A 14,195-nucleotide genomic window follows, 5' to 3' on the forward strand; every position below is an offset into this window, starting at 1 on the left:
ATATCAGTCCCAATTCTGTGAGAAATGAAGGATGACAATTGCTTTTTCTCTCACTAATCACTATATAGTCCATTATATAGTGAGTTCGCCATTTTGTAGTGGTTCCCGAATGTTTTATTATACATTTTTATGCCCGAAATAGTGTTCACTAATTTAGCAATATATACCATCATGCATTGCGCTCACGGCGTAGAGACAAGAGAGCACAACAGGAACCGCCCGACCTGTATAAATGTAATACGAACAGAGCAATGCATCACAGCATAAACTGGAATGAACAAGTTTATTTCTACATTTAAAGATGGCCACTCACCATGTTTGTTTTACCTAAACGTATCAATACAAAGGTTAAAATAAACATTTGAAATTTACGGGCGGACTTTCCACCGACAGAAGTTGTTGTTGTCGTACGTCATAATCCTGCGACAGCTTCCAACAACGTGAAACAAGACAATTTCAACAGCAAAACTCAAATAATGACAGAGAAAACGGGGAAATTCCACTGTCCAAATTCTAGGGAGTTTGAAAGTCGTAAAGATTTGAACCCTTTAAATATATAAAGCTTTAGAGTGGGAGTCTGTAATGTTGTCGATATTCTCTGCTGGAAAAAAACGCGACTTTCAAACTGAAATTCACTGCAGACAAAGATATTTTGGCCGGTTCAGATGAGGTCATGTTTTCATGCGAGCACGAACACACGCACACACACTTAACTTAGACTGACATGACCACAAACAAAAAAACATGCATTCAATTATGCTTGTTACAGCACTCGCTCCCTCTCCCTAATCCCCACTTACTTTGTCTCTCTCTCTATCCCTGCCTCTTTCACTCATACACAAACAACTCTCTCACATCTGCTTCTTTTTTAGGACATAATTCTTCCAGAGGGAGGTTGAACTCACAACCCACACATGCATACACGCACTCACGCGCTAACACGATCTTACAATAGTGGCAAATAAAGCTGTCCTTTATCAGTTACTATTATTAACCTGGGGGCAGCTGGGGGGGGGGGGGGGGGGGTTAAAGGTCAACGGCTCGTTCTTCTCACATCTAATCAGCAAATGCATTTTCAGAAAAAGGTTGTTTCTCCAATTGATATCTTTATTGATATAGTCAATTCAACCCTACTACATATGTAACATATGATTTAAATAGCTTGTTATAATGAAGCTGTATGAGAACAGTCTTTAAAATAGTAACAAATTGCCATTATTTTATGAATGAGCTTTTATCATATTGAACTACATTCATGTAGCTTTAAAGAGACATATGTTTGTATTACTTTAACAGCATTTCATTCAAACCCTGATGAATATTAGATATTTTTTGATTTTATGTTTTACTTTCCCATATTTAAAGAGAAATGTGTTAATCTGTTTCCTTATTTGTTTACTTTCATTTTTCAGATCTATATAAATCTCTGTTGATTTAATTTAAATGTATTTATAGAGATCCAAATCCATAAATTACCATAAGGCACTTTGCAGTAAGGTCAGGACAATGCAATATTACATGAAAAGCATCAAGGGATCTGCCCATGCATTGTTGGGTTCTTTTGTACATACACACACACACAAACAGGAATAAAAACAATACACTGTTCCTGGCTAAACCCGTGATCTGGTTAACTATTAGCAAAGCTTAACATAAAGACTAGAAGCAGAGAATCAGATAGCCCGGCTTTGTCCAAGGCAAGAGAACACAGCTACCAATGCTACTGAAATTTGTTAAAGTTACATAAGTCCATAAACAAACCAAAAACTTAAAACACCAGTTTGTGATCTTGTTGGACACTTTCCACACTTCTGTGCTGCATCTCCAGCTTATTTCATTTTGGCTTTTGTTTCTAACTGTGACGACAAGACTTGAGGAAGCTGCACGCAGTCACTGTTGTTCCTAAAATGACAAATGGTCCTTTTTTCATTCCTGCTCATTCAAAGTGAACAAATATACAAATGTTTAACTTTGAACAGAGCACAGCTACAGTAGTTGTTTCTGTTTAAATGATAGTATTTAAGAGTTTGTCCTTTCGATTGCAATGTTGTATCTTTGTGTGTCGTTGCAGAAGATAAACCATACTGCGAGCGACAGATTTTAAAGTCAAGCTGGTTTGATCATTGATTGAATTGTGAGAGAGGCGTAGTGTTGAAACCAGATCACCCCCAAGGTCAATACACTCAAACTGTCAGGGGTCAAAATGAAGGAGAAGAATAAGGAGTGCACGAGCGTGTGTATGTGTTGGGGGGGGGGAAGATGAACCCTCCAGAGAAGCACTTTGACCTACTTGCCCTTCTTTCATCCCCCTCATACTCCCACCTGCTCTGTCAGCAACAAGCATCAAGAACACCCCAAAGCCCAACACACACGCAAATGTGCACGAATGCACACACAGTAAAACCACTTCATGAGAAGCCTGTGTCTGGAAATGTGAAGATGTGAAGGCAGGAAGACAAAGCGGTGTGGAATGCTCACCTCGTACGCGTTCTTGATGCTGAGTGGCTGACCCGTTGCGGCGACGTGTCCTATGATGCCCTTGTTCCACTCCAGACGGATGCAATTACTGGAGGATTCCTCCAGTGTGGATCCCTCGGCCACGTCGAACAGCCGGCTGACCAAGAACTTTCTGTTGGAGCTGTCCTCACCCACCTGGGATACAGGTCACACACAGGGTCACACGGCTGATTCAAAACCCTTACTGTTGGCCTCCACTACAATTACAGGAGAGGCAAGAAGAAAAGAATTTCATCTCAGGGAAACAGACGAGTTAATGATCCAGAAAGAGCAGTATTTGCTCCAATACAGCTAATTCAACTATAAGGGAGGAGTTTACTGCACTTGCAAAACAGAGAAAAATAATAGAAAGAAAATTAAAGCTGCACTGATCAATATTTTTTATTAACAACCAACTGATTCTGTAATGTGAAGTCATATTTCATATATGATGTGAAAAAACTTAAATCATATTCTCTATATGGTAAAATATACATTTTTGTGAATTTTAATGTGCAAAACAATGTTTGCAGAAAAACCCTTTAAAGCTGCAAATGTCAATTTCTTTTTTTATAAGAAAAATACACCGAATGACTGTAATGTGGAGGTTTTCACTAAAAATGACAACCAACATCAAATTATAACCAAACTCGGCAGTTGTCCACAACTTTTTATCCTCTCTAAGATGATGGTTTTATTTTAAACCTTGTTTTCAGTGGCACAATGGCACAAATTCTACGAAATTAATCGTAATGACAATGACAGGCAGCAACGGGTTCAATTTTATCTCTCAGTCAGTCTGAGAGATAGCAACGTGAGGAGAGTTTGAGGAGAAAAATATTAACATTTTCGGTCAAGCTAATCCCTAATCCGGTTTAATATTACAAAGACATTTTGCACGTAGCATAATATATTATTTAAAGGCAGAAATCTATCCAGGACAAACTGATTAGTCTGCAAAAATGGTCTAATCAATTTCACGCAGGAGCTTGTCACATCAGCAGCATACAGATATACTGTAGTGACCTATGTTTCACTTGTCTGGCTGATCATAGTGCTCCAGAATTTCAGTCTGACCCCCTCCCAGCCCCTTCCCCTTCAGTCCTACCAGAAACAGCGAGTAGCGGTCTGCAGCGATCAGCTCGTTGATGTGGAGGAAGATCTTGTGGCAGAGTGCTGTCACATCCAGATGACTCGACACGTCCTTCACCAGCTCCAGCAGCCTGGCGCAGCGGTCGCCCCCCCTGACGCTACCTGCCCCGCTGCATCCGCCTCCGTTACCACCACCCCCAACAACACCACCCTCACCCATCACCGAGCCTCGGAGGGGGACAGTTTCACGGTCAGTGTCGCTCAGAAACCTCAGAGAGCCCTCAGAGTCCTTAACAACGATGGGTCTGAGCGGGCGGTCGAACTCTGAAGCGGAGATTTTGCGGGTCGGGGTACCGGGGGCCGGGCTAGGGGCCGGGGAAGGGCAGCGATTGTCCAAGAGGCTGAGCGCAGGTGGGAGGATGGTGGAGGCAGAGGGGGGACCAGAGTCTGTGGACGACTGGTTGGGCCGCTGCTGAGCTGGATTTTCTTTGGAGGCAGATGGCTGGATGGAGTGGACGCGCTCAGCGAACCAGGCATTCACCATCTCCCTGTCCAAGTGGAGAAGAAACAGTATGAGAGGCTTTGACGACCAGCATCAGGAGACACTGTATTTCTACCACACCTCAATACTATGAGCCTTTACATAACGACGATTTCCACCTACACAGAAAGATGCATTGGTCTCAGGAGTTGACCCCCAAAATCCCTCATAAATGCAAATTATCATCTGTACCAAAACAAAACCAGACATCCACCTGAAAGCCTTTTTTCTGGTTATTTGGCTGCACTTTGCACTGAAAAGGCCAAATTTGGATGAAATGATTGATTGACACAAATGGATCATCAAAATAAATGTTTTCGAAAATCGTTTTTCTGGCTCACACACTGATGTCAATGGCACAAACTGTAGTCGAAAAAGACTCGTCATGACAGTGACAGGCGGCAACGGGTTCGATTTGGATCTCTCACTCAGTCTAACAATCTTAATATGTGACCTGTGCTGAAATGTTCAGTGTCATGCTGCTCCGACCGTTCTGCTCCTTTTCTGCTCCTCTGCTATTTTCTTTTTCTTAATGCAGTTATCTGCTCCGAGCACAGCTCATTCTTGGTGTATTCCCTGACAGCAGACATTTTCCACTCCAGTCTGCACTCACAACTGTAAGCGTCATCATATACAGAATTGTTCTTATAGGATTATATGACTCAATCAATAGGCGTAATATTTGAACAGATGTCCTGCTGTAATCTCTCCGTTGCTGCGGACGATCGTGCTGTCAACACTCATATTCTGGGTCAGATTCAGACTCCACCATGTAACTATGAGTTGAAAAGTTCCTGTTTTCAATCAATTGGATTTTTTTTTACTTAGTTTCACAGTTTGAGTTTTCTTTCAGAGCTTCTACACCTGAATCAGAAGAAGATGGGTTTTTAAGGAGTCCTCTTAAGAAGGCCTGAGCTAAAGTATCCTGTTTCAGTGCACAATCACACAAAGGAGGAGAATCAGTGGTGAACCTTTGCCTCTCGATCACTTCCAATCTGTGTGAGCGAGAGGGCGACTACAACATTTGCTTCCTCTCACGAAGCAAATCTGCTGCATGACTTTGTGTGGAGTTCAATGTTGGTGAAATATGATCCCTGATATACTCTTCTTATTCATGTATGTATGACCCTGCCCCCAGTCAGAAGTTCAACTGAGGGGCTGCGGTTTGAGATAATAAAAACAAGGACTTTCTATGAATCATTCAAAGAAATAAAACCGTAGAGCCAGAAATGAGCATGAGACATCGACAGCTGACCACCTTGGAATAATTAGTCAGCGCTGTGGTAAAATGTATTGCTTATGAATGCAAAAGTCAGAACGTGTTTTTGATTTAAAAGTTCATTCAATGTTCTGTTGTGTTTGTGAAATTGCTGATGCAAATGACAACAGCTTTTGGCATTATGACAAGAGAACACCAAATATGGGCATAAACATAATGCAACTGAGAATTTCACGACTGGTAATTAGAAAAAAAAAAATAGATCTATTCATTCACCCATCATCCATCCATCCCTCCATTCATCCATCAAATTGCGGTGGAAGTAGATTAAGCAAGTCGGTCCCTCTCCCCTGTAATGTTGTATAGCTCCTCCTGGGTGAACTCTAAGAGTTCCTAAACCACATGGGATACATAATCTGAAACCTGTCGGTTGAATGTGCTAAACTCTAATGGAAAGTCTTCTGGACAATCATGATAAAATGGCCTCAACCGGCTCCTTTTTCCTCCGAGCGTCAAACTATTCACCCTGTCTTTAAAGCTGCTTTCAGACATGTACTAAACTCCGGATAATCTCCTGAAATTATCCGGAGGGGCTGTATGTGAAAAACGCAAATGCAGAGGCTCCTGACAATCTCCTAGTTTTTCTGCCTAACCCTAACCCCTAGTAAAAATTCCAGAGAGTGTCCAAATGAGCCCACACTGAAAATAGCAAGATGTTATCTGGAGGATTAACTGCGAGCGAGTGGGTGCATTGATGATGTTTCTAACGACCAACAGATGCAAAACTGAAATTACAAAAACAATACAAACATGTCAGGATGAAAAAGACACAGATGAAGATGTCAACGACATTTGAGAGTTTTTGATGATGCGCTGATGTACTGTAAACAAAAACATGTGATCCTCACACTGGAAATTATATATTTTGTCCTCCTGCATCCTCTACCCAGGCACCACCTCTCTCCTGAAACCTCTGGAGACTTCCTGCTGCAGGGTTTCCTTTCTGAGGCACCCTACAGAGAAAACTTAGTTCGGCCACTGGGATTTGTGATGTCATTCTTTCGCGCATCAACCACAGCTCCTGACCACCGGTGATGGCTGGGAGTGTACATCCACAGGTAAAATCAAATATATTATATTTCCTGCAGCCGGTGTGTGTGCCATTGCCCCTCCATGTGTCTAACACGGATATTTACTGGAACAGATCTAATGTGAGAGTGTTTGTGTGTGAACGCTAAATTGGATGTGATCACAGTGAAGCTCCCTAATCAGCCAACACATTGTCTGCTCAACCCCGACGACCCATCATACATTTCAAGCACACTCGTCGCTGCTTCACGAAGGTCACATCACTTGTTACGGTTTGTTTTCATGCCAGTCGAAGGCTCCGTTCACCAGAGGCGAGGGGGCAAAATCCTGGAGAGGACGCTGCAAGGCTCTGAGAGCCGCAGAGAATGGGCTGCTATCTGAATGCAGTGTGTCAGAACCCGTCAGGTTGAGTCCTCCTTACCCGATCCCCCACTGAGCCTCCCTGCAGAGCTGACCCTAATGTATCAGGGGGTGGTGTGGCTGAATCAATACCTCTCTAAGAAAAAATCCACCAGAACGGCAGCCTGGTTGATGTGCGTGACCCTCTTATGACACACCTATCAACTTTTCCCGCTTTCGTAACACAGCAAGAGGAAGACAATGCTTTTTATGGAAAATTTCTCAAGACGGTGATGTGATTGGAATAGATTGTTTCTGCCGTTGTCAGATACAAAGAAAAATGATTCAAGTTGCCATGGTGGCTTAAGTGGATAATGGGGTCTGAAGGGGTTTGTCCCTAAAACAAACAGACCTGGAGTGTCCTGATGAAGTGCTGCCAGGCTGATATGCCTCCTGCCACCAAAATAACACACCTTATATAGCTGCTTCTGCCCGAGAAAACTCTGATGTGGTTATGAAATGGCACAATTTCTGAGGTCTGAAACGAAGGAGGCCGCAACAGAAGAAAAAGCAATTCCATTTATGGCACAGGCACCTTTGTGTAGAGGGGTGGGCTTGTATAATTACTACCAAGGACCTATCCGACGGAAAGCTGTGAATTAAACGGCAGTAAAAGTTAATGTTTAAAGGGCCCTGTGCAACTTGCAGGGCTGTTACTGATTGTTAAGTGGAAGGTGAAATGAAATAGAGAGTCGAGCCGTGAGGAAGTGGCGGCGGGCGGACAGGACAGGAGAGCCCACCTGAGCTTGGACAGGAGCTTTTTCCAGGTCATCATGGACCTGACAGATCCCCCCCCCAATCTCCCATCTCCACTGCACAGGCTGTGCACACACACTTCCTGAGGTAAAGTGATACCTATAACACAAACAATCCAACACTGACAGAGGAAATTAACCTGCTCCTGGTTGGCTGCTGGGCTGCACACAAAAGCAAACTGAGTTTTTGTTTTTTATTTTGCAGAGGAAGCCCCCCTGCTCAGGAAAGCACACGCTCACCTTCTGCAGATAAACACAGTGATTCAGGTTTTAATGTGCAGCCCTCCTCCACCTCCACCTCCGCGTTTACCTTGACGCCTTTCTGATGAAGTAGGAGTGGGTGAACTCCAAGTGGTCGTCCAGCCACGCTTCCATCTTCTCGCTTTCTGGGGAGCAGCAATCCTCCATGGCGCAAAGGAAGCCGACGACAAGTCTCCCACCGTGCGCTCCGGTTACAGTCTACATGAAGCCCCCGGTGCGCGCGCGTAAAACCCCTGTGCCGGAGAGTGCGTCCGGAGAAACCGAGAAAAAGGGAGACAGAGAGAGGTAGAGACAGAGAGAGAGAGAGAGGTAGAGACAGAGAGAGAGAGAGAGAGCTGTTGGGGCTGGCGGACTGCTCGGTCGGTGCACGCGGATCATAAAGCGGTGACTGCGCGCTTCCTCTTTGGTGAAGCGACTGTTGTGAGGAGTAGAGGGAGGGAGAGAGAGAGAGTGAGAGAGAGGATCACCCGCTCTGTCACACTGTTATGATAAAGGACGCCAGAGATGGACAAAACATCCATTCGTTCCTAACAACAACGTGGGATATCCATAAAGTATCATTCTTATTATAGAAACATTCCTGGAAAACTAAAAGCCAACAGGAATGGTAAGGCCCATGTGGGAATATGGCCTGGTGATATTTAAAGACTGGAGAAGTATTTTGTAGTCTGACTTGTTTTTTCGCTTTTGTTGGCCTGACATAGAAATAGATTTGTGCCGCTCGATTAGTAAAAGGAACACAGTGGATGGACCAGTGGATTCCTGGTGATTAAAATAAAAATGTGGAAAAGTGAAAGTCTGATTTTGCATAGGCTATTGAAGTGTGTTTCCAGGGGTTGGGGAGTGAGGTTATAGGTCGATGGAATAGGGATGTGGGCCACCTCAGACAATGGTGCAGCATTTATGCTCGTCTTGGGGCCGAAACAAAATGGATGTGAGCCCAAAGATGCCCCCTTATAAAATAGCAAATGTCCCAAAACATGCACCTCCCCAAAAATGTAGAGGCGACAGACCACAAGAGCTGTGATTGGTCCGCTTGGTAGCATCGCATTTCCGGAAGATAGTATTTCCACAATCTCCTGCTTCGCCTTCCTATGACGATTTGAATGTCATTCAGACGATCTCCCCCCCTATACGTCCTCCTCTTCTTCATTGCAGTTCTTTAAGAAAAAGTAATTGCTCTTCAACATCTATCAGCTCCAGCTCAAATATGATAACACTCTATTGTCCTGGAGTAAACAGACACGCCAGAGAATTTATTAATATTTTAATAATTTTATGTGTGAATGCTCACAACAGCCTGGGCCCCATGTGTAGGCTACGTGTGTACTTACGGTGTAGCTACGACGCAGATCTGGATGTGACCCTTAGGTGACCCAAGTGGTGACATCACTTCATGACCTCATCGGGGTATATTTTACACTTGACAGAGCTCCGGTAGAGCCACAGTTGACATTATACAGACGTTTTCACATCAGTGTCACGAGTACTGCTCATATCCAAGCTAATGTGTGAAATTGATGGAGTACACATTCATTGTGAATATTTTGTGATACATTCACCATGGTACACACACATCTGTGTCGGAATCTCCGTCTTGACAGCTTCTATCAGAACTGTCTCTCGTTCCACCCTTGTCTCCATTGAATTTAAAAATACCATAAAGCAGCCAAAATACTAAGTCTCCACAAAACAAATATGAAGAACCTTCAGGGAAAGGTTCTGGGAAGGTTCAGAAGATGTTCCCACATTCCCCATGGGCATTATTTGTGGTCTAAAATATACTGTATTTCTGTTTCTATTAGTTGCCTGACCATGTTTGTTGACCTTCATTGACGAGTATGTTGGGCCCTTCTGGGAATGTTCCAAGAACTAAACTTGAAAATGTGTTGAACAATATTTGAAGTTTGCAAGAAAAGTTGGGGGGATCTTTCCATCAGCTTAAAACTGAGACCCAAACCAGAAGAGCTTGTACCCAAGATGTTCAAAACCCCACCCTGCTGAACATGACTGGTCCTGCCAAACGTGAGACTGGAATCTGACTAGAGATCTTAACTTCAGTCCTTTCAGGATCCACTGGGTTCAGGGCAGATAGCGGAACTCAAGTCTAGTGTAGGGATTTTAGAGTTTACTGTTTTGAGGGGTTGTTGGATTCTTTTTGAAGACACATTAGCAGGTTGAAAATATATAATTTACCAAAAGTGACCTCAACATGAACCCAATGGATGTTTTATCAAGGTTATAGTATTACACTTAAGCCAGAACTGAGACTAAGAATAAAAATTGAAGGATCTCATGCAAATACCCTACGTAGCAAAAAGCATTACTCATTGAGTTTGTGCACAATGACTTCTCTTGGCTGTATGATGCACATTTATCATCTGCAGAGAGGTTTTTCATTCATTTCTATTTAGATGTTTGGTTTATACAAAACTGATTGATAGCAGCTACAAAGTAGACCTTTTAACCTTGGCATCTGCAGGGATAACTTTCCCAGAAAGATGAAGATAGCTTCTCACACTCTAATAAGTAGCAGACACAAACAAGGCAGATATAAACTGTGAGAAATTAGACTTTTTTTAGACGTCAAATCATTTCTTGAATTTAAAATATTAGCACAAATGATCATCTCTGTCAGCTTGATGATATATAAATGGGGGGAATTGAAGGAATTCTTTTGAGAGGGTAGATTCTCCCACTTATTCATCAAGCTGTAATTAAACATCCAAGTCCAAATAAAAATCCACAACAAACCCTAACAGTAATTCACTTGTCAATTTTCTGTGAATCACATATATAGCAAGAGGGGCTCGGGAGCTTTTTATTGATGAAGTCTAATGGCTTTCAGTCTCTGTGTCTGCTGCTGGTCTCCAGTGTCCTCCCAGCTGGACACGCGGCCCCGTCGGTGGTGTTACCTTACCAGCAGATGGTGGCTGGTCGCCCCCGGGGGTAGCCCACCAGCAGCACCCCCAACCCCCTCTGAGCCTTCCATCGCTCCCAACAGCACAAAGAGCCAATCAGAGACAACAGAGCCTCCCGTCCAATGGTGAGACTGAGAACGAAAACACATCTATCTATCTATCTATCTATCCATCCATCTATCTATCTATGTATCTACTTGTTCATGATAAAAGTCTCCAGAACTGTATTTAAACCAACAAATTGCCTTTCAATAGAAACACTTTCGAACTCTGCTTAGATTGACAGGTTGGTGAGCCCTGATCTAGCAGATGTTCAGATAATTCAGTGCATAAACAAGAAATTTGACCCATTGGTGGCGCTAAAGGAAAAGTCAGGGTCACCAAAGTCAGTTGGGAATCGTCCTCTGGGGACTGTGAATGTTCCAAATACCATAGCAATCAGCGGTTTAATTCATTTTTGACCAAAGTGAGTGACTTGCTGTAATCTCAGGTTGTGTTGACAAGATTGAAATTGTGTAATTCATTTATATCATAGGTGCACAGTAGAAAACATTACACAGGAATAGTGTGAATCACTTTAGTAAAAATCTATTTTGAATAATCTATAGATTATCAGTTTTAAATAAATTTGCATGATGTCGTGTTATCTTTGAAATCCCCAGATGCTTTAGAATGTGAAGCACAAGTTCTCTTCCACAAATAAAATCTTAGGTATTCGCACTCCCCACTGAACACACACACACACACACACACACACACACACACACACACACACCGTCCCTCAGGCTCTTTGACTCCTGAAGTTCTTAATGTGTTTCAGAGCCGTGCTGGTCACAACTCGTCTGTACCACTCACATTATCCCTCTGTAACCACGCACCTCCGCTTCTGTCACTCACTGACCATAAAGGATAATAACCTTTACAGTGTTGCTACAGTCCACCTATAAATGTGGTGAGGACATAGAACTGGGTTTAAACGTACCACCCTCTAACACACAAGCCCCTCCTCGTATTCTATTCGTCGCCTGTTGTCAGATCAGAGAATCTTTTTTCTGATGGACTTGCCAGAGACTATTTGTGTGGTGTGTTTGTGCATGTGTGTGTGTGCAGGTACTTAGAGCATCCAAAGATGACTGAACCACCTTTGAAAAAAAACATGTACATCGTCTTACTTGTTCGGTCCATGACTCATCTGCTAACATAAAGGAGGCTGCGTTTATGACCTGTATTGCAATCGGCCACCAGGGGGGCGATTGAAAGGCTTCGGCTTCAGTTTTGTGAGCCATCATCCATCTTTACATGTAATGTAATATTTCCCAAAGGGTTTCAAACGGCGGATCAGACAGTGACGGGAGCACCAACCTGCGTATTAGATGTGACAGTTCCATTTAACCAGAAAAGGCTCATTTTGTTCTGCTTGTGTGTTTCATGGCCGCCTTCACTGGGCTTCGAACCCATAGCGTGTTTAATTAACACATAATTAAGAATACGAAAGGAAAGGGGAGGGGTTGACTAATGTTTTGGTCCCAGATGCTGGTGAAAATGCGACACCTAGTGGCAGTGAATATCGAGATCGATAGATAACCTTTATGACATTCTATATATTTTTTAGATGTCCTACTGGTAATGCTCTAACAGCTGCTGGAATGAATAGTGTTGTGCAGGATTGTTAGCAAAGCTCAGTTTATTCAAATCTATAGACATTTCTACAGATGCACTCACTTTAAGATTCAAGACTCATTGTCATTTCAATCACAAAAAATACTCTAATGTAACAGAAAATAAAAACTACATAGAAGGAGAATCCTTATCAAATGAATGCACATATACTGTATATACATATAGATGCGTCGACACACACTGTGCATATTCATACAGTACATGTCGGTGGTCACGGGATATTCAAATCACAAAATACTGTATCAAATGCATATACAAACACATCGCACACACTCATGCATTATGTAACGCATTAATGTGCCTGGGGTAGTGTATCAAATTCAGACAGGCATGCACACACATCTGAATCCAGAGCACACATACACTCGCTTTCTGTCTCACACACACACACACACAAACATGGAGGGAGAAATGGAGTGGGCACATTTCTGCTCATTCTTCACTGTGTGTCCGTGGACTTTGCCCTCGGGCCTGTCCGTCTGGAGCCGCTCAGTAAACAAGTCTGAAACACGAGGGAAGGAAATAAAAAACCCGAGCGGGACATCAGCTGCACTTGAACCACACGGCTCACATCAGCTCACTTTGCTCGGATATGTGGTCAAAATGAAACATTTACAAATGTTAAAACTTTGCTCCTTTTTGTGCTGATAACAGAAAACCTTTTTCCCCGATGAAACCAAAAACATTCTACACATTGGCACTTTATGGATTCAAGCTGGAGCTGAACAGCTTTAAGTTTTGACAACTCAGCAGCACAATCCAGCATTAAGTCGGCCCTGCCAGAGGCATTATGCCGAGAAAAAATGCAGTCAAGGAGATAAAAGCCTTCTTTTTAGCATCACCTCGGATCCCGACAACAGGGCTGCTTGCGAGCAGGGCTACGTTTAATGGCTCCCCTTCATCCAGTGAATGTTTGAGGAAACACAGACGTGTGTCTGCACAGCGTCAGCGCAGAGCGGGGACAACAGGAATAAATCTCACAAGGGGAGAGCGAGAGCGACAGAGCTGTTCGCTTTCAGCTAGAAAGGAAGTGTTGCTATGAAATCATATAATCTGTCCTTTAAGCCCTCAACTGTTTGCACCAATCTACTGACTGGAACACAGCAACTGTCTGTGCCGGCAAACAATGTTTTCTTGGTGCAGAGCGCACGGCAGCCTGGGAGGGTCTGGACGCCGAGGATGCACGCAGGGGTCGGGGCTGAAGCTCAAAATCCCAGACTAAAATGCAATTTCCTGAGTAAATGTTTAAATGTGTTCATACAGAGATGTTAACTCCCGACAACCTAGCAGTTGTTTTGTAGTGGTGTGGATGTTTAACTGTGTAACTGTCGAGAGATAAAGAAATTGGTGCATGGAGAGTATGAGTGGTGATGCCTCATAAGCCTCTCATGTGAAGAGTACAACTAATTCAGCTGATTTCCAATCTTGCCTTTTATCCAGTGCATGCTGGGATACGCCGGGGAGACACATTGCCACAATCTGGAAAGCGACGGTGACACCACATTGGGTTCTGCATTCAAAAATTAAAACCTCAATACCCGGTTTAAAAATAGTCAGTATATGTTCACATACACATTCACATCTGAACTGAACTTTCCTCTTCACAGTCGGAGTCTTTGAGTGATGTAGTAATTGATTGCCTCTCCACCCCCACAGAGGATGAATAGTGCACGATAACAGGCACCCGGCTGAAACATAATCACGCATTAGCATGGCCTCTTAGCTTCTTGATGAGCGTTATG

General features: G+C 43.2%; 1 protein-coding gene across 5 annotated transcripts in view; it reads right to left on the reverse strand.

Annotated features, from left to right (window-relative positions):
- The window catches only part of pde5ab (phosphodiesterase 5A, cGMP-specific, b), a 73,998-nt gene that overhangs the window by 45,134 nt on the left and 14,669 nt on the right, over positions 1–14,195 (reverse strand). For 3 of the 5 annotated variants that reach the window (XM_069518315.1, XM_069518316.1, XM_069518314.1), the window contains exons 2-3: positions 3,605–4,136; positions 2,479–2,652 (exon numbers count right to left, since the gene is read on the reverse strand). In XM_069518315.1, coding sequence (XP_069374416.1) covers positions 2,479–2,652; positions 3,605–4,136 — 706 coding nt within the window. Of the gene's footprint in view, positions 1–2,478; positions 2,653–3,604; positions 4,137–7,901; positions 8,331–14,195 lie in introns of those variants that run through there. The other 2 variants (XM_020100085.2, XM_020100084.2) reach the window with 2 other exon arrangements.

The sequence above is a fragment of the Paralichthys olivaceus genome, chromosome 22, assembly GCF_024713975.1.
Source record: "Paralichthys olivaceus isolate ysfri-2021 chromosome 22, ASM2471397v2, whole genome shotgun sequence".
In the NCBI taxonomy this organism is placed as follows: domain Eukaryota; kingdom Metazoa; phylum Chordata; class Actinopteri; order Pleuronectiformes; family Paralichthyidae; genus Paralichthys; species Paralichthys olivaceus.